We start from the raw sequence: 21,124 nt of genomic DNA on the forward strand, positions 1-21,124 counted from the left end.
TGTTTCAATATTTGCCCAGATGACAGTAACAGTGTACCATACTCATATCTGGTATTTGACCTTTTATTAAAATTAAATATAATTCACGGGTCTCTCTCTCTGTTTTGTTACGATGTCTCGCTCAGCTCTACTATAAGGCATGAAGATATTAATATAACATAAACATTAACATGATTTTCTGTGAAGCTGCTCTGAAACCATGTGTATTTGTAAAAAGTGAAGAATGGACGAACACTACTCAGGCACATGGGCAGCAAGTAAATAAGAGATTAGGTGTCACATGTCCCTCGGTTGCATCCGTAGAAGTCCTCCTCCAGGTTACCGTAGTGACGTCACGGGTGAACATTTTTGAATCGTTCCCGAAAAACTCATGGTGTGAGAGCTGGGGAACATTAATAGTTCATATTTCTGCTGTCTGGAGTGATATAAGCCTGAAAACAACCATGAACGTTCAGCCGTCAAACCCTAATAACCCGATCGTGTTTTTCGACGTCACCGTTGGAGGACAAGTAAGTTTAAATCGCCCTGCTGTTTTCATTAGCAGATCAGCTAGCTGACGCTAATCACGCAGAGCGATTTTATTTTATTTTCCTCCATAAATAAATTAAACCGTCTGTGTAAAGACACCTAAATGGCCCTTCAGAAGCGCCTCTGTGCCACCTTTGCGGTGTACATTGTCCATGTCAGCTGTCAAGGTGGCGGTGTTTGAAATGCCTGAAGAGAAGTGTGAACTATTTTACTAACCTCGGCTTATTATTGTGTCATGACCCACTACATTTTTTAGGTTATCTGGATGTTAATGGAAACCTCAGTATCTCTAACACTTGCTTGTTTTATTCTTTTTCTATTCTATCTTTTATTTTTATTATATTATTTAAAAAGCCCTTGCTACGTGTGCTATGTTAAGCTACCTGAGACTTGTTCTAGCACTTGTATATCATTGCTCTTTTGTTGATTTTGATTGCTTCCATTGTCCTCATTTGTAAGTCTCTTTGGATAAAAGCATCTGCTAAATGTAATGTAAATGTATCTCAGCTGCTTGTCACAAAAACTGATCTCTAGAACACATTACAATATCCATGTAAATATCTAAAATATTAGCACATTATTGTTATGTAGAAATTAAGTCCAAATGTAATAATCAAGATCACTCCGGGTTCCACATTAAGGTTCAGTTTTTAATGGGTGTCATTCAGGTCTCAGCTGTAGTGTTTTTAGGGGGTGTCTATGTAATGTTTGAGGCTTCTCTTCAAGTATGTGTAAGAGAGTTCAGTTTTTTTAATAACTATCCCTCACTCAAGTTGATTGTCTCTGATACAAGATTTCATCCCAAAAGTGTTCGTAGGCACAAAAGCTAGATTATACGAGGCACAAAAGCTAGATTGTGCGTACGTGCATCTCCACCTCGTCTCCTCCCAGAAATCACCACATATGCATATTACTTTTATGAATCCCAGTCAGGGGAAGATTGTGCGTACGTGCATCTCCACCTCGTCTCCTCCCAGAAATCACCATATATGGAGCTTACAACTATGCATAACCTCATCTGCATATCATATCCATGCATATTCCCATGCACGTGACACCATGTTTAACACCGAGACATTAAGGAAATATGAGATGGAGACTATAATGCCATTTGTGCCATACACATAAATTTTTTTATTGCTAAAAATGATCCAGTATCCTTGTTTTGTTTTATAATAAATATATGAAAATATCCATAAAAACAAAATGGTTTAAAGTTGTTCTCAGATATATTTTAGAAAAGAGTTGATCTCATTCTTTTACACTGGCCAAATAGTATTTCAATTGTTTTAAACAATTTAAATCAATTAAATGTATGCAGTTTGCTGATGAACATCTTTTAGCTATTTTTAGTGGAAACAGTTAGGCCCATATTTATTGCAGTGTAAACACAATTGTCTGATTCGGCTCGTCACTGACAAAGTATTTTAAAAAGGAAAAGTGAAAATTTTACCGTTTTCTCCTTGTTATATCGTTCAAATATAGTGGTATTATTCATTATGTTGTTGAGATGCATTCACACGATATCAACACCTCCGTGCAGCTGCGGTTGTGCAGTAAGATATTATCATTGGTCCTATACCGGACAATGGACCATTCGAGCACTGAATCCAGCAGTGTCCACCATAATATCAAAGTAAGTGCGCATCACTGATCATTGTTCTTGCTAAAATATTTCTCATAACATGTGATCTGTAGTTTAGTTTAAAGATGAATTATTGTGCGCCTATAGCACTCCTTGCTGTCATTAAAACATAGCATACCACAGGAAAATTATTTAGCCTATTGGTAATAAAATTATGTAATTATGTTTTTTGTAAAATTATGTAATTTCAGTGTTTATCTCTATTAATGTGAGTGGAGTATTTAATGTAAATGTGTACAGTATATCGACATGAAAACACAGTTTAAAATCGCTGTTTACTTAATTACTTTTCTCACTCCAGGAAAAAGAGTTCATACGCCAGGTCTAGAATGTTCGTATGGTGCGTACATATTTATGGCAAGTTTATTTTTTATAAATCATGAAATGTACGTGGAAAAATGCATACGCATGTTTCTATGCCCATTTTGTGCATACGCAACATTTATAAATGAGACCCCTGGAATTTAAATCCTCTATGGCAGCTTCCTCTGGTTACAAAACTAGAGCTAGTTGAAATCTAGGGAATAACATACATTGTTTTTTTTTTTTTTTGTGTGATTTGTGAAAGGAATATATATATATATATACACAACTAAATATTGCAACTTATGGTTCCACAAAAGGCTGTGAGTGACTGTGAAACTCTGTGGACCCATTCTTTCCATAACAGTGTGCTGAATCATGGCATATTCTTTTACAGTCGTGTTCTCATTATAATTGTATGTAGCCTATATGACACTGTTACTCCTTAATGGTACCTTCTTTTTCAAAATAATTCAAGCAATTCATAAGCATCATGGCCGTAAGCATTTAAAGTGTCTCAGCAGGGGACGGGGTAATCCAAGAGAGTATTGCTATACGTACCGTGGGTGGTGTTTCATGGTTTTTCATTTTGATTTGAATATTGTTACACCCCTAATATATGTATGAATGTATGTATATATTGTGTGTATATATACAGGTGCATCTCAATAAATTAGAATGTCGTGGAAAAGTTAATTTATTTCAGTAATTCAACTCAAATTGTGAAACTTGTGTATTAAATTCAATGCACACAGACTGAATTATAATACTTTGGTTCTTTTAATTGTGATGATTTTGGCTCACATTAAACAAAAACCCACCAATTCACAACAAAATCTCAACAAATTAGAATATGGTGATATGCCAATCAGCTAATCAATTCAAAACACCTGCAAAGGTTTCCTGAGCCTTCAAAATGGTCTCTCAGTTTGTTTCACAAAGCTACAAAATCATGGGGAAGACTGCTGATCTGACAGTTGTCCAGAAGACAATCATTGACACCCTTCACAAGGAGGGTAAACCACAAACATCCATTGGCAAAGAAGCTGGCTGTTCACAGAGTGCTGTATCCAAGCATGTTAACAGAAAGTTGAGCGGAAGGAAAAAGTGTGGAAGTAAAAGATGCACAACCAACCGAGAGAACCGCAGCCTTATGAGAATTGTCAAGCAAAATCAATTCAAGAATTTGAGTGAACTTCACAAGGAATGGACTGAGGCTGGGGTCAAAAGCCACCACACACAGATGTGTCAAGGAATTCTGGACTGTTTCCCAGTGGTCCAAAGTCCTCTTTTCAGATGAGAGCAAGTTCTGTATTTCATTTGGAAACCAAGGTCCTAGAGTCTGGAGGAAGGGTGGAGAAGCTGATAGCACAAGTAGCTTGAAGTCCAGTGTTAAGTTTCCACAGTCTGTGATGATTTGGGGTGCAATGTCATCTGCTGGTGTTGGTCCATTGTGTTTTTTGAAAACCAAAGTCACTGAACCGGTTTACCAAGAAATGTTGGAGCACTTCATGCTTCCTTCTGCTGACCAGCTTTTTGAAGATGCTGATTTCATTTTCCAGCAGGATTTGGCACCTGCACATGCTGCCAAAAGCACCAAAAAGTTGTTTAAAATACCCTGGTGTTGGTGTGCTTGACTGACCAGTAAACTCACCAGACCTGAACCCCAGAGAATCTATGAGGTATTGTCAAGAGGAAATGAGAAACAAGAGACCAAAAAATGCAGATGAGCTGAAGGCCACTGTCAAAGAAACCTGGGCTTCCATTCCACCTCAGCAGTGCCACAAACTGATCACCTCCATGCCACGCCGAATTGAGGCAGTAATTAAAGCAAAAGGAGCCCCTACCAAGTATTGAGTACATGTACAGTAAATGAACATAGTTTCCAGAAGGCCAACAGTTCACTAAAAATGATTTTTTTTATTTATTTATTGGTCTTATGAAGTATTCTGATTTGTTGAGATAGTAAATTGATGGGTTTTTGTTAAATGTGAGCCACAATCATCACAATTAAAAGAACCAAAGACTTAAACTACTTCAGTCTGTGTGCACTGAATTTATTTAATACACGAGTTTCACAATTTGAGTTGAATTACTGAAATAAATGAACTTTTCTAAAACATTCTAATTTATTGAGATGCACCTGTGTGTGTGTATATGTATATGTGTGTGTGTGTATGTATGTATGTAAGTATGTATGTATTCAATTGACACACACACACAGAATTAAGCTCACCCCCCCCCCCCCAAAAAAAAAAATCTTGTTGCTTAAATGCAAACAAACGTTTTATTTTCAATATGTACTCGTTCACTCTTATTCTAATTACTAGTTCTCGCAGAGCTTTAATTTGGTAAAATTGCAGGATTACCGTTTACTTAAATACAAACCCATAATCAGAATTTAGAATAATCTTTTATTTTTATTTTTTATTGTTAATAAAAGAGTATCTGTTTGAGCAATAAGCTTTTTAAAGCTATATCTAATAGCAGTATTCTATTTAAAAATCCTTTGGGAATAATGGTGATTTGGCTAAATTGGCTTTTGAAAGTATTTTTATCAAACAAAATGAATGTATAACCACTGGCAACGTATTGATACATTAAAGGAATGTTCTGGTTTCAGTACAAGTTGAGCTCAACCAATATCATATGTGGCATAATGTTGTCACAAAGATTAGTTTTATCTTGTCGCTCGCTTCTGTTACACACACACACACACACACACACACACACACACACACACACAGAGAGAGAGAGAGAGAGAGAGAGAATATTTTCCTATAATAAACCACTAGATGGCACAAAATTGTGGCTAGCACATTCCAAAACATCCGCTTTTCAAGATGCACGCGTTTATTTGTCTTATCCTTGACGCGATCGCATGCAGCAGTGCAAAGATTTGCTAAAATGAATGCGTATATTTTGAGACAAAGGTCTTCTTTATGATTTTCAGTTTTGTTTAAGATAATTAAAGCAACAGTTTTTAAATAACGAAAAAAAATATGTAAAAGTATGGTATTTGGGGTAAAAAGCACCCCTGCTGTTGGGGCTAAAGGCACAGTAATTAACATGATAATTAATAGATGGCTGACTTTTCCATTTCTTGACATAAGTTAGATTCAGATGGTAAATATCATATATTATGTTGGGTGTCCATATTAGAGATAATCACCATGTTTAGAATGAAACCATCATATTTAAAAACATATTATATCATATAATAACATATTTGTTGTTACTACTTTAAATATATATTCAATTATTATTGGATCTCCTTCAGTACATTCAGAATCTTTACTTCTTAAAATGATTTTGTTTCTGTATTTTAAAATATATTTTTATATTAACATTTTAATGACAGTATATTTATTGAACCAAAATGAATTTTATTTTTCAAAAACTAACAAACAAATTTTGCTAAAGTGATTTTAACAAACAATAACTTAGAAATAAATGACTTAATAAAAACTTTGTTTTAGCTGAAGTATCAATACCATGTGCATTTTACCCAGTGTGTGGGGTAAAAGCTCCCCCTTGCCACCTCATACATTTATAAGATTTTTAAACAAAATAAACAACTTGAAAGATTTATTTTCACACAAAGTCTGTTGCTCCATTAATGTCCAATACAGCAAATATATTTTTTCTGCAATTATACGTTTTAGGCGCAGTGAATAGCACATTTTTGTTCTTGAGGTGAGCCTTTAGCCCCGTTGTACCCTAATGTAAGTGGTTCTTTCATAGAATAATAAGCTTTTAATTTCTGCATTTAAACCCTCCAAAAATTGACCCCCACTTTAAGAAAATGAGGAAAGAAGGAAAATTCTTTCTTTCTTTCTTTTAAATAAAAACAGCTCATTTTGAAACTAATTTTTGTGTATATAATATTACACCACATATGATATTGATTGAGCTCAACTTGAGCCCAGAACACTCCTTTAATGTATTAACAGATTACCGGTTGTTACACATTGATTATAATTGACATGAATTACAAAAACACTTTCAAAAGCCAAATCATCATCATTCCCAAAGTATGGTTTATAAATAACATACTGCTATTTGATATAGCTTTACAGAGCTTATTGCTCAAACAGATAATGTTTTATAGACAAAAAAAATACATTATTCCAAATTCTGGTTATGTGTATGACTTGCATTTAAGCAAAAGTAATTTTGAATTAAAAAAATAACAGAATCAGTTTAGTTCTACAATGTGATGTCCTGGTGGATTGTATAACATAAGCATTAACGAACATAAAAAAGACAAGTGGTCCTGAAGTAAAGGGATTTAAAAAAGGGGATGTGACAATATATAGACGTTAAATGATTGTGAAAAAAAAACTCTAATTATGTAATTGTAACCACGGTGTAAAGGCCTGTTCACACCAAGAACGATAAAGTGAGAGAATAGCAGTGTGCACATCCCAACTGTTCCAGTAACAAAATAGAGGAACAATATGGTTGGGATCACTTCCTAAAACTTATTTTTATAAAAAAAATATTTACAGCTGATGAACAATAAAACCCTGACAATCAGACTTCATTCATATTTAAAGGGCTTGCGCATTTGAAACAGCAGACAAAATTGCGGAGAAGCTCTGCACAGAAAACAGAGTAACATAAAATGAATTCAGGTATCCAGTGCTGGTTTCAACAACATTGACTCATCTCCTTTAAAGGGGTCATCGGATGCAAAATTCACTTTTGTTGTTGTTTGAACGTGTGTTGGAAGTGTGTGTACACATCCACCCTATAAGGATAAAAATTTTTTTTAAATCCCTATTTTAAAATCCCTTTTCTCAAATCTGTTCTGAGGCTGAACAAGGCTGTTGTGAGGATCCTGTCAGAATGATGTAGTTCTGTACAGGCCCCTCCCACAATAGTCTGATTGACAGTAGCGTTTCAGCACAGACTGGACTGGTGTCTTACCTTAGACCTGCCCTGAGTGAGCTGAGAGCACTGTGTCAACTCCGGTGCAGGGGAAGACAAGAATGTCTCCGATTAAGCAGTGAATATAGCAGTCGGTCGTCATTTACTCCCGACATCTTAGCATGAAGACACAGAGGATTAACGTTACTTTCATTTTACTTTCGAATGCGCTGATCCCCGATCTGAGATCATGAGAACGGCTCGTCACCCCACAGAAAAGGGGGCGGAGTTAGCAGAGCTCATTAGCATTTAAAGCAACATGGACCAAAAACACAAAAAAAAAAAAAATCATATATTCACATTTCAAAACGAGTGTTTTTTACACTACCACTGAGAAATTTTAACCAAAGTATGTTATAGACTTTTCATTGAGACCCCTAAAGAATCATATCAACTTGTGGAAAATGGGCATCCGATGACCCCTTTAAAGTTGCAGTAGAAAAGACAGCATATTGTTTTTATTTCACTACATTGACGTTAGCTGAATTCACTGTTAGAGATCAGATAGAAAAAAAGCACTACACAAAAACATCAAAAACAAAAATATCATTCAACAATAACACAAAAAACCTAAATCCCCAAAGCATCTGTTCTTCCTTCTTTGCGAAACGTAAGCAGCAGCAGGTCACCTACATCCACTTTCATTGCTTTGAAACTCAGCGCACAAGCTTACAATAAACAGACCATTGTCTTTCACTGGTGTGGACACAAATATAGTTATCATTGTAGTTAGTTATCGTTATCATTTGTTGTGATTGTGAATGTGCCTTACAAACATACATAACACAAATATTAAAAATAGTCAAATGTTTATTGATGCTTTTTTCTGTGGAATGAAATTTAAGACATTTCTCTTGATTTATTTGGCATGTTGGATTTTTTTTTTTTTTCATTTAGCTTATAGCAGTGCATTCTGGGATTGCATCCATTGTGAAGTTTACTTGTGATAGTGGCTTAGAATTAGATTTTTAAATGAGGTGCCTTAGGGGCCATTCACATCACGTCTTTTGCTCGCTCAAGTTCATTATTTCAAATGTAGACGCGCGGCAGGCACACTCATAATGCAAGCAACGCTCTGCGATGTGCTCATTTTTCCCAGGAGCATCCGCGCCGCATCGAGATAAACATTTCAACTTTTCATAATGCCGCAAATGCGCAACGGGTCATGTGTCAAAAACCAACCAATCAGCTTCATCCTGTACAGTAACAACATTGAAAGCTCAGCCAAGATGAAGAAACAGCTGATCGTAGCTGTACAGGGATAGCCAGTTTTAAATAAATTTAGTAGCAGAGCTACTGCAAGCAAATTTTTTTTTAGTGCTGCAAATCCAGTCTTAATGGAGAGTGCTGGTCATGGTTGCTTAGCAACGGCAGGCGCCTCCGAAGCAACAAGAACCCTAAAAAGCAGAAAGCGTCTAGCGTTTTCCATTTCATTTTTAGGCACGGTCTTTGGCGTGAATGGCCCCTTGGAATGTAGCACCATTTTTCTGCCTAAATTCTAAAAATCTTACTGTGAATGATCCATGTATGCATTTCATTTATTTTTTTAACTTTTTTTGACCTAGTCATAACAGGGTGTCCTCGGGTCCTTAATAAGTAATAATACTTAAAAAATTATTATACGATTCTTAAAAAATATTTATCAAACAAACTACAAAAAAAATACATTCAGACTGACGTAATGAATGAGTGTTTACAATCATTGGACGGACCGAAGATTTTTTCTGCGTCATCAGAGAATTGCAGTAAGTTAGCAGAATACATGATTGCCCTGAGGCTCACTCTGTTTGTCTCTTTGTGAGAGACTTCAGAACAAATGAGCGTGACAGCACACATAAACTCAGACGAAACACACTGAGGTAAAAAAATCAAAATGTTTAGTTTATTCATAATATGATATACTTAAGTAACACCATGACAAGTGAGCTATTTGGCTCAATATTCTCACAACGCAAAATAACATTCAAAACACCTACAGAGTGCACGCATTACGTGAAGTCGAGTGCGTTCCCGTTCACTGCATGATTCAGTCTGTTAAAATACATTCAGAATGATCACAAATTCAAGACATGGGGGCAGAAAATACCACTTCATATAGTTAATCAGTTTCACACGTAAGAGTGCCTTTTTTCACCAATAATTACCATATACAAATGTGATATTGATTTTTTTTACAACAGTTCAATAAACTAGAAGTTTTATTAAGACACTTGCGGTTTAGACACTGTTGCCTGTTTTTTTTTTTCATGACAGCTATTTGTTCCTAAATGAATCAACTGTTTAAATGATTCTGTTCAGTCGCAATAACTCACTTATTAACCGTGACTTGCTGCCACCTTCTGGTGGTTTTAATTTCACATTTAAAGTATCTTTTCCATTTTTTCAATTATTTCAAATATAAGTATTCAACGTTTTATGTTTAATGTATCAAAACATTATTTATGCATTTGTAACTGCAGGTTAAATGCATTCATGTTCTGCATTGAACAGTGTGTACTAAATGCCAATTCAGGTGCAGCTTATGTCTGCATTGCAAAGATGAATTTTTGTGGATACTGATTTCATTTGCTTGGTAACAGTCCAAATATCTTATTATTCAAATTCACTGATTAAATGTAAGAATTTGACTCAAAAGATAATGCACACTTATAGAAAAATGGCTTATAAAGGTAAAATGCCATAAAAGGTAAAAATCAATTTAAACTTATTGGAAAAGATTAATTTCTATCTGACCACCACACAGAATATGAAAAGCTTTAGGAGTCAGCTGTCCACGAAAGTCCTTAAGATACCAGCATGATAACACACTCAATCAGTTGAATGAATGACTCAATGATTCACTCAGTAAGTGACTTACCGCCTGCACTTACTGGTCGTTTAGTTGAGAAGTATGTTGAAAAGCATGCATTTTCCCCCTCAACATTTCTTATTTGTATATTCATAAATGCATTTAAAACATTAAACTCATAACATTATTTATTCTAGTTGTAATTATTATTATGTGCAGTGTAAATTATTTAATTTGACTTGTAGCAGCCCTTTAGTGTAAATTGAATTTATTGATAAATTGTTATAATTTGACATGTTAGATGATGCGTACATCTAAAAAGGTTAAAAATAGGGCGTTGTAAAGGTAAATAAAAATATGCAGATTTAAGTATGCAAAAGCTGATAGAACACTGATGAAAATATTGCTTCAGAATAAATTGTTTACTCCACCAAAAATCTCAAGTTTTTTGCAGGGATATTTAGTATGGAATATTGTCTGCAGACATGAAAAGTTCACTGTATATCGTAGTTATAAATATATATTACAGCAATGATACTTGTTCATGTCTGTAGAAACCCTGCACAATGTTTAATCAGAATGACCTCTTTGGTGATGTATGCCCGACATCTCCAATCATTTAGTCTTATTAAATAAACCCTTCACTCATTTTTGAGTGAACACCCACATGTCAGAATTCAATCATTGGATAGAAGCAAGCTTTCATTCTACATTTTTCCCCAGTAATTCTGTTACACTCAGAGGTACATCACACCGAAGAAAACATCTGTCGCTTCATCTATCTGCGTCATTGTGACTTCAAGCTAAGGAGCTCCCAATGTTTGTAACGCAGCTATAGATTTGAACTTGCTCATAACATGTATGATTGCAAGGCAGAGTATCATGCCAGCCTTCAAACGTTTTAGGCTAGATCTCTCGAAAAGTCATAGCAGGGTTGTGAACCATTATGTATATTCTCGTAGTAAGCTGTGCGTCCACAGTTGAAGAGTTTCCTTTGCTCAAGTGCCAGTAGATGTTCCACAAACAAGTGTCATCTGGGAATTTTCCTAAAGGTCCACTCCCATCACTCCTAAACCAAAAGGCAATGCCAGCCAGTACACTGTTGGCGCAGGCCATCCACAGAAGATTGACACTGGCATAAGCTGGCACCACAAAGCCCACCAAGGCACATACCAAACACATCAACAGGTAGGGCATCCAGTTCAATGCAAAACCTAGAGTCAGACTGACAAATAGAGGAGGGGAACTTTCTTGAATTTCAGAGTTTCCACATCCCCCAACCTGACTGTACAGGAAGTTTTGATCTTTCTCTGCCAGTTTATTGGCTCTTCTGATCCAACCAATCATCTTCTTAAAATAAATCAGTAGTATGAGAACCACTGCAATAGATAAGTGCATACTAAATTGAAACACTACACTAGATCCATGAACGCGACACACCAGGACTCTCATGTTGTCTTTGTAAATCTCCATAGGTTGCGTGTCCGTGTAGTTGTAGGTGTAACCGCACGCTAATGTCCACATGAGCACAACCACAATGCAGTAACTTACAGCCCTGCGCTGAGAGCTTGAGTTAACGTTTAGGTATGGGTAGCTGGCGTAGTCGAATGCCCCAGCGATGAGTATGGGTAGAGGAAGCAGAGCGTAGACAGTCGATCCATGAGCCAAGATGAAGCACATCGAGGTGGAGGTGGGTAGGTGTTCTTTGAAAAGCCACGCGCTGGTGACAGCACTGACCAGCAGCAAGTCTGCCACATACATAGAGACACTGCAGAGCCCCAGGAGTGACTTGAGAATGCTGTGCCTCCAGAAAGTCAGAACAAATGTGTTGAGAGCTACTTTGGAGCACAGAATGAGCAGGTACTGCAGGGTTTCATCATGAAGAAAGTTCTCATTTATTCCCGGGGACCAGATGACGGCCATCATGATCGCTGATGATGTGTGCTGGTTCCACATTTGATCTCAGTTTACTCTGAAAACACAAAAACAGATTGGTTGAACATTTGATAAAATACAGCTGCCACTGTCAGTGACACTAAGCAAATGTTTTTGAGTGTTAAATTCATCATATGGACCAATATAAAATTTACTACTGTAGATGTGTATAAGATTTTTTTTTTCTTTAATTCAACTGTATTCAATATGTACGATTAACTCGCCCTCAAACCATCCTATTGTAGGTGTATATGACTTTCTTCTTTCATTCAAATGCACTCAAGATGTACTTGTTTCATCACTGGATGAATCAGTATTCATGAACGAATCTCTTGTATGATTCAAAGACAAATACATTTTAACAGCCCCTTTTCTCCACCTACTGTCGTAACAAAGTAATCGACAAATCTCTATACACTTTTTTTTATTTGAATGTTTGTAACACAGAAATAATATTTGAATCCTTACCGTACACATCAGAGTTTATATCTGAACTATACACTTTTTTTTATTTGAATGTTTGTAACACAGAAATAATAATATTGTTTTGGTTGAAAAGACCATGAAGCTGTTTCATTCAATCACGACCGATGAAAACTGCTCTCTTTAGGTCAACGGCAGCGCGAACGCAAATTTAAATGTTCAAATCACACTGATGTGATCGTACGCTGCACGGACGAACCAAGAAGTGATCACAACATTGAACGCACACGTCAAAGGTTGAGGAAAGAATCAGAAGAATCATTGTAATTTAGGAATAGAATCACGTTGGTGTTTGAATAGTGTTAGCGAACTTTAACGATGTATTAAATTAACCCTCATCCGTCCCTCCTGAACCTATAGCAAAAGTGTCCCTCGCGGGAAAAAACCAAACGAAGGTTAAAAAACACAAAAATGTTTTATTAATTACATTTTTTTCCGATAAATAAAACATATATTCATTCATATATATAATTTTCTAAAAAATATGTATGTTTTTCTATTATTTTTTTGGTGATTTTTATTATGTTTACCTTTTTATTCTGGATATTTCTAAGAAAATATATGCAAATAAGTAGTTTTTGTACATTATTTCACCAAAAACAAATAAAGACAATTTCAGTCCTGTTTTATCAAAAACCAGCAGATGGCCTCGGAATTGAGTCACTTAAGGCCAATTTATACTTCTGCGTCGAGTGTACGCCGTAGTGTACGTCGTAGGCTACGCACGTAGGCGATGGCGTCGTGAGCATTTATACTTCTGCGTATGTCTGTTTTGCTCTGCAGTTACACCGCCAAAACGCTAGTTGACGCGAACGGGTTGGAGGAAATCTCCCTCCACGAATTCGCTGCCATCTGGCAGTCTTTGTAATCTCCCAAAGAGGAGTCATACAGATGGCTGTATTTCCTCACTTCTTCAATTAATCGCTCGGTCACTTGGTCCATTTCCATGTTGGCTCTTCAATGAATTTCGGAATTTAAAAATGGTGGGCGGTCCAGAGTGCAGAAGATCATTCCGGAAATGCGTAGGAGGAAACGTGATACTACCAAGCCGACCAATCACAGATCTTGCAGTCCGCGTCGTCGCGACGCGTAGTTACATTTTTGAGCACCCGACGCAGAAGTATAAATTGGCCATTAGTCTCTCTGATTCCATCCGGTGGGGAAACATGACATAAAATTGCATTTATGGTTACAGCCACTAGAGAGGCCTATAGAACTCTATGGAGATTTTTAACTGAGCAAAACAAGTGAAACATAAGAAATTAGATAATCTTAAAGCTTCAATTTGGTTGTTTATGGATTAAAATGTATAGTAAAACATTACAAAATCCATATTTTGTAAAAAAAAATAAAAATCTAACTGATTTATAACCTAAACATGTATATTCATACAATTTCATAAATATGAAATAAATAATGTATTTTTAAAAATATAAATATGATATTAACTCATTGGTCTCCACCACATCACTGAAATTTAAGTCAAAAAAAAAAAAAAAGGAAAAATGACAGTCATATCCCAGCAGAAACATATTATACTGTGTGTGTTTGTGCATGTGTGTGTATGTGAGTTTTTTCTGCATTGGGGATATTCTGTAGTCTCAACCCTTCGTTTGGGTATAAATCATTACTGGATTGTCTCAGATTTTGTGTATATATATAAATCAATGTAATAAAAAACACAGTTTTCTCATAAATTCTATTCATTCCTATGGGGGTCAAAATGACCCGCGAGGGACACTTTTGTTACCTTTATTATTGCACCGATTTAAACTCCTCGAATCCACTCAACTTTTTGTGGGTGTGTGTATTCCCAGTGCAGGTGTGCAAAATTAAAATCAACACACAATTTTTAGAATTTTTTTGAAAATCATTTTTGGGTCAAAATGACCCGAGGGACGGATGAAGGTTGTCATGTTGGTGGTGACACCTCTCTTACAACATGTTTAGCTATACTTAGCTTTTTTGGCATCTGATTGCAAATAAAGCCAAGCTTTGGAACGCATAGATTAGTGAGCAATGTCCTGGCAGATCGCTAGGTCTGGTCCTCACAGATGAAGAAAAAAAAAAGCGCATTGGAATCGATAGGCGGAATTTTAATTTGACAACAAGTATCCGATTCCTGACCTTAAGTATCAGATTCTGGAATCAGAATCAATTTTCGATTCCCAACCCTATCCACACAGTTCTGGGGGGTGAATCAATACATTTGTGTAAGAAGTATATACATATTTAAAACTTTATAAACAGTAATCTCTAGCTTTCTCTAACTGTCGTAAGCGCATTCATTTCAGCGGCTGATGTAGGCCTTGTGTGAGCTCTGGTGAAACAATACATCGGTCACAATTCATGAATTAGAAGTTTAAAATGAGGATTTGTAAAGAAAAATGTTGGAGGATTTCATATAAGCCCAGAGGAGACTGGTTTTCATTTGCTGTAAACAAAACTTGGTTCTTGCGAGACTAGCATTTTCTCACCGGAGCTTACGCTTTGCCTACATCATCGGCTGAAACATGAACTCTCGTGAACACCTGTACCAGTTTATATGGTTTATATAGTTTTAAATATGGATGTTTTTCTTACACAAACACATTGATTAGCTTCAGAAGGCCTTTATTAACTCACCGGAGCCTCGTGGAACGCTTTTTATGATGGATGGATGCACTTTTTTGGCCTTCAAAATATTATTATAAATCTTGGAAGAGCCAAGACATTTTTTAATATTACTCTGATTGCATTCGTCTGAAAGAAGAAAGTCATATACACCTAGGATGGATTGAGGGTGAGTAAATCATGGGGTAATTTTCATTTTTGTGAACTATCCCTTTAAGTGCATCTGGCTTTTTTTTTTGTTCATACTTTGTTTGGTAATGGGACACTAGTGAGCAGACATGGAGTTGGGTATTTTTAATAATTATATTGTTGTTGCTCTATGATTTGAAATAAGCAATAATAATATTCTTTTTGTCTTGTTTTCCATAACTTTTTTTTTCGTTATTGTGGCACCACTGGAAAAATACTGAAAAAATGACTGTAATTTGTTATATGTCCTCTTGAATTATTGACAAAACTAGTTACCTGTTTAACTCTGTAAAGCTGCTTTTACACAATCAGTATTGTATAAAGCGCTATACAAATAAAAGAAAGAAAGAAAGCCAGATGGCAAAAAGTGGGCCAATACACATGCACATAAAAGAGCATTGCGAATAGGCTTGGCGCACCTTGCAGTGAGCAGAAATTGTCAGAAAAGCAAACAGAAAATATGAAAGTGGAAATGAAGTAGGGCTGCACAATTAATCTAATTTCTAATCGCGATTACAATTATAGATGCCACAATACGTAATCGTTCAAAGCGGCAATTAATCGTTCAAAGTCCACTTATGTTATTCTGTGTGCTTAAGATGCGTTTTTTTTTCTTTCTACATGTTATCTTAAGGGTTTTTCCATTGTTTTAATTTTAGTTTTAGTATAACACTATAATACCATTCATATTTTTACTTTTTTAAATAATTTAAAAACAATAAACCAATCCGATGTATAGTAGACATTTGAGCCTCAATACTATAAAAAAGCACTAAAAGTTTTTCAGTTAGAGTGTTTTCGGCTTCAAAAAAGCAGTTTTCAAAAAAGCTTCATGCAGTTGCATCAAACAATGGTTATAAACATCATTCAGTGTAAATTGTGATAATCATAATTAATAATCTCAATTTCAAGGGAATAATCGACAATTATGATTTTTGTCATAATTGTGCAGCCTCAATATAAAGCAAGAAATTCTGTCACTGTTGAAATAAACAACATCCCCTTGTCACTGAAGGCAGAACAGTGGGCAATGGACAAATTTGACAAAACTTAAAGATATTTGGCCTAGTTTTAAATGATGATTATTGACAAACGGTTGTGTACCATTTAGCTTGTATTCAGATATATTCATGTTTATTCTACAACATAAAATACATCAGTAGTAGTACCCCATTTTTATATATATATATATATATATATATATATATATATATATATATATATATATATATATATATATATATATATATATATATATATATAGATATATATATATATATATATCATTATTATTTTTTTGTAGCTTTTTTTTTTAATTATTTTTTGTAGCTTTTGCTCATCTTGTGAAAGGTGGTTGCTAACAAATCACTAAATGGGACTACAGAGGTTGTCAGGGACGTTACACATCAGCACATCAAACAGAAAACTCAACTACTTACTAGTTTCGCAGCCCTCGTTGTGTTTATAATCTCACTCTTGCAAACTGTTCAGGTGAAATGCTTTTTCAATGAAGACTGAAGGAGTTCGAAGGTTTAATGGTGGTGACGTTGAAGACCTTTAACCTTGGCCCATGTATGTTTATAGCCTACGTTTAGCTTTTTATTGCTTGTGGTGGTCATGTTCATTTGTTTATCAAGATTATCATGACAAACAAAAACGTGAAGGAATCATAAACTTTTGTGAGTCACATATTTTATAATCTATAGCTTTCTGCTGTAATCCAAAAGCCAATTGTAAAATCGAGTGAACCAGAGCTACAAAATACTTCAGTAAACGTTGTGATTGATCAGCTGACCTGGCTAATGTGTTTGCTGCAAACTTTGACATATTTTTCCTAGACTAGTACCAAGTGTTTATTTATTGTGAATATTAGGCAAATTTCTGATCATCCTGCGATCAGTGACGCGGAATACCAATTACAAATAATATTGCCAATACACTTAATGCTTTGATTCTTATTAAAGATTTAAAGGGGTCATATGATGCGATTTCAATTTTTTTCCCTCTCTTTGAAGTGTTACAAGCTCTTGGTGCATAAAGAAGATCTGTAAAGTTGCAAAGATAAAAGTCTCAAATCCAAAGAGATATTCTTTAATAAAAGTTAACACACTCGTCCACACCCCTCTGAAACGGCTCGTTCTAACACGCCCCATTTGTATACGTCACTATGTGGGAATATTTGCATAACGCTGCCCAGAAGTTCATGCAAAGAAAGAAGGCATACCTTTTATTCTCATTGTAGTCGCCGCCGCCGTGTCGTATAGACGCTGTGTGTTTCACTGTGAAAGCGAAACTACTTTGTTTGGCCTTAAATCATGGTTTATATCACATTTATAATGGGTTTTATGTTTATGGCTCGTCGCTTCGGACGGACACGGCATCACAGTATATGTTAAGGGGCGTAACATTTCCGTCACACGTCTAAGATATTCAGCCAATCAGAATGCACTGGACATAATGCCAAAAATAGCACACCACACCTTAAACAACAATGAGCTTAGTAAAAATCGATGTGTTTCAGAAGGTACGGCATAGAGGAGAAACATTAATGTACAGTATGTGGAAAATAATGCGGTTTTTTTTTTTACCTAAAAACCGCATAAATACATTTCATTACACCAAATACACACAATAATGTTCTTTTTTAGCAGCATCATATGACCCCTTTAACTAGGGCTGTGCAATTAATAGAAAAAACGGTTTCGATTTCGATTTTGGCCTCCGATTATGAAAATACAACAATTGAGATAACCATTATTGCAACCTGTTCTGCCCTTTTTTGCAGCGCTGTGCTTTCATTCCTCCATAAAAGCCCAATTACCCGTGCAAATCAGTAAAATCATGTAACATGACATTTGCAAAAATGGGGTGTGCTTGATTTATCAAAATATATTTATTCATGTTTTTAAAAGTGTGAAAGAGAACTTGCGCTGCTCTGCAGGAAGATATATGCGCTCAGAGATGGTACTGAACACGGACATGTAAAGTCATCTTTTAGCTCAAGGTGTGCGCCTAAACGGTCAAATACATGCAAAAACGTGTCAAAATGCTGCGCTTAGTGATTATTCATGTATACCTTAAGTCGGTCATGTAATAAATTAAGTAGAGAGTTGAGAATGAAAATACGCGTTTATTCGCGTTGGATCCATGCGGCTCTTAAAGTGGACAGCAGGCTATTTTCCTGCTGTGACTGTGTCTTATTAATCAACACAACAACAAGACAAATTTAAAGTCACACACTGCTCTTGAGTGAAGGATTTTTGTAGCTTTAAAAAACAAAAAAGTTTAATTCTTACAGTAAAGACTGCTGTTTTATTTACATTTGATTATTCATTTCTGTAGTAGGTTGTAAACTGCTTAAGACTTGCATAAAAAATACATTAAAGCATATTTTGTTTCATTTGTATCAATTATTCTATTGTATTTGTTCTTTGCTTTTTTATTACTGACAGTTTAATTATTTTCGTTTAATTTTCAATAATTTTGAGGACTTTTTGTTTGTTTTGAAATTCCACTGGTCTCTTTTGGTCATATGGTCCCCTCATAATCATGTTAAATAATAAAAAATACAATATACAACAATTTCTTTAAATAAGTCACTCATATAAAGTTTTGGTCATATGGTCCCCTCATAATCATGTTAAATAATCGTGATTACAATATTGACCAAAATAATCGTGATTATGATTTTTGCCATAATCGAGCAGCCCTACTTTTAACAGCCAAGATAACAAAACCCCAGGATTGAGAGGAGAAATAATAACGGACCCTGATATCATTACCTAATCTACACAAACAACATTCAAACACTTCGAACGGAATAGAACATTTTTAGTACCAAACATGATCATAAAAGATTAGTGAGGGCTGACCATTCACAGATCAGTCATTGCTTTTATGAGTTCTATTCAGAATTGTACAATTCTGAAGCACGAAGATAACATCAGGCCAATTCATAAGTTATATGAATAAAAACTATTTTATTCTGTCACTTTCCTTATCTATGTCGGAGCAGATATATCGGTTGTGTTTTGTCCTCACCTGTTTTGCGATGTTGTTGTTATTATCATTATTATTGTTTTGTGTAAAATAGCATGAAATGTTCCAGCTGATTAGTTATATTTTTGTATTGTTTTAACACTTCGTAATAACATCAATTAATACCATTTACAAATGTTATTATTTATTATATATGTACAGATAATTCGTCGAAATGCATTCCAGTAGTTACAGAATGTCGGTGAAATTTGATTCATATGCTTGCTTGTAAATGACTAACTGCTGTTGCTTGGTGACTGCCACCTATAACTGAAAAAATCTAAACTTTTTATATTAACCACAAATATAAACATTCCAAACTATAAACTTAATGTTAAGTCTGTTTGCCATTGGTGTTTTATTGCATTGTGACGTTAACATCACTGCAGCTCAAACAACATAAATGTAGAGATATAAATATATTTGAAAATTAGCATTACTAAAAAGTGAGTACTCCTAACTCAAACCTGACAAGCTGAATTTTGTGGTCTGCCACTTTAGTTGCATTTATTGCTAGTCACAAATGTAGTTGAACGGAGGTTCTGCTTTTAAAGAAAATCACAAAGACATTGCTGGATGCAGCATTTGTCTCTTTAAGCTTTCCAAATCCATCTGTCCCTAGAAACAGGTTCACATGACAGCAATATAATAATATAATAAAATCCAATGAGATACCTGATGAAACTGTAGATGTCGTGATCCTGATACACAGCCATGAGCTCCATCAGTGTCAAGTGTATTTGTAACCGAGTCGTTTCTGGTGAGGAAATGAGCACATCTCTGTCAGGGCACATTCTTGAAACCACACATCTTTAGACAGTGATAGGCGGTCCTGACTCTTATTGACTGATGTGACCCTAGCTCTTTTTAAAACCATTATTGCAAGTTGTGTTGCCTTTTTTGCTGCACTCATGTCCGCTTTTGCTATTTACATGAGGATTAACATTATTGTTTATTGTAAGTGGTTGTTTTTGGTTTATGCTTTTCATATTGCTCTGAATGATTAAATAACGCCCGGTATTTAGATGATTGCTTGTAAGAGTGTGTGATTCAACTAGTGACAAAACTTGTAACGCAACTTCATGTCTTTGTGTTCCTGTTCAGACTCCCTTCAGCAATAGGTGGGGACCAGAGCCTGAAGAATATATTATTATTACATATATCGTATTGCAACCGTTTTTGGGATGATTGGAGAAGTATACCATCATGCTGCTTTAGTACTAATCCTGAAGCATGTAGGCTAGAGTTTCATAGATCACTATGACCACTTTGTGAGGCAGAGTAACACTTTCAGTGAGAGCTCATTTCCTAGAATTCAGTGGTTGTCTGCAGTTACACGTGTGTGTGTGTGTGTGTGTGTGTGTGTGTGTGCGCGCGCTTACCTGCGTCTGTCCAGCTCTCAGTTGGCAGTAACCTCATTACTGAGAAATGAAATTATTTTACTGATAAAGTAGGGCAATGCTTACACTTCTGTGTATAAGTAGGGCCCTATGAAATCCATTTAATTTTTTCCTAAATTCTGTTTTTTCCGTTTTAATTTTTCTAGACTCCTTTTTAATGGTTAAACTAAATTTTAATAATCAAAAGCATGTCTAATTAATTAAAATCATGAAACTTATACATTTTCACATCAATTTATTGAAAGTTTTTAAAAAAATTACATGTTTAGG

General features: G+C 35.4%; 2 protein-coding genes across 2 annotated transcripts in view; one reads left to right on the forward strand and one right to left on the reverse strand.

Annotated features, from left to right (window-relative positions):
• Positions 1-287: 287 nt before the first annotated feature.
• LOC109094791 (peptidyl-prolyl cis-trans isomerase H-like) overlaps positions 288-21,124 on the forward strand; it is a 40,815-nt gene continuing 19,978 nt past the window's right edge. Inside the window, exon 1 of the mRNA XM_042762902.1 lies at positions 288-509. Coding sequence (XP_042618836.1) covers positions 444-509 — 66 coding nt within the window. The 5' untranslated portion in view covers positions 288-443. The remainder of the gene's footprint in view (positions 510-21,124) is intronic.
• On the reverse strand, positions 10,148-20,381 carry LOC109078321 (probable G-protein coupled receptor 160). Its single transcript, XM_019093628.2, has 2 exons — positions 20,130-20,381; positions 10,148-12,168 (listed from the first exon to the last, which is right to left on the reverse strand). Exon 2 carries the CDS (start codon positions 12,150-12,152, stop codon positions 11,103-11,105), a length of 1,050 nt encoding a protein of 349 aa, XP_018949173.1. The 5' UTR covers positions 12,153-12,168; positions 20,130-20,381; the 3' UTR covers positions 10,148-11,102.

Source organism: Cyprinus carpio, chromosome A8, assembly GCF_018340385.1.
Source record: "Cyprinus carpio isolate SPL01 chromosome A8, ASM1834038v1, whole genome shotgun sequence".
Lineage (NCBI taxonomy): Eukaryota > Metazoa > Chordata > Actinopteri > Cypriniformes > Cyprinidae > Cyprinus > Cyprinus carpio.

Bases quoted from the DNA above. Each gene is read 5' to 3' on its own strand.
- LOC109078321 (XM_019093628.2), bottom strand. From the start codon at position 12,152: ATGTGGAACCAGCACACATCATCAGCGATCATGATGGCCGTCATCTGG.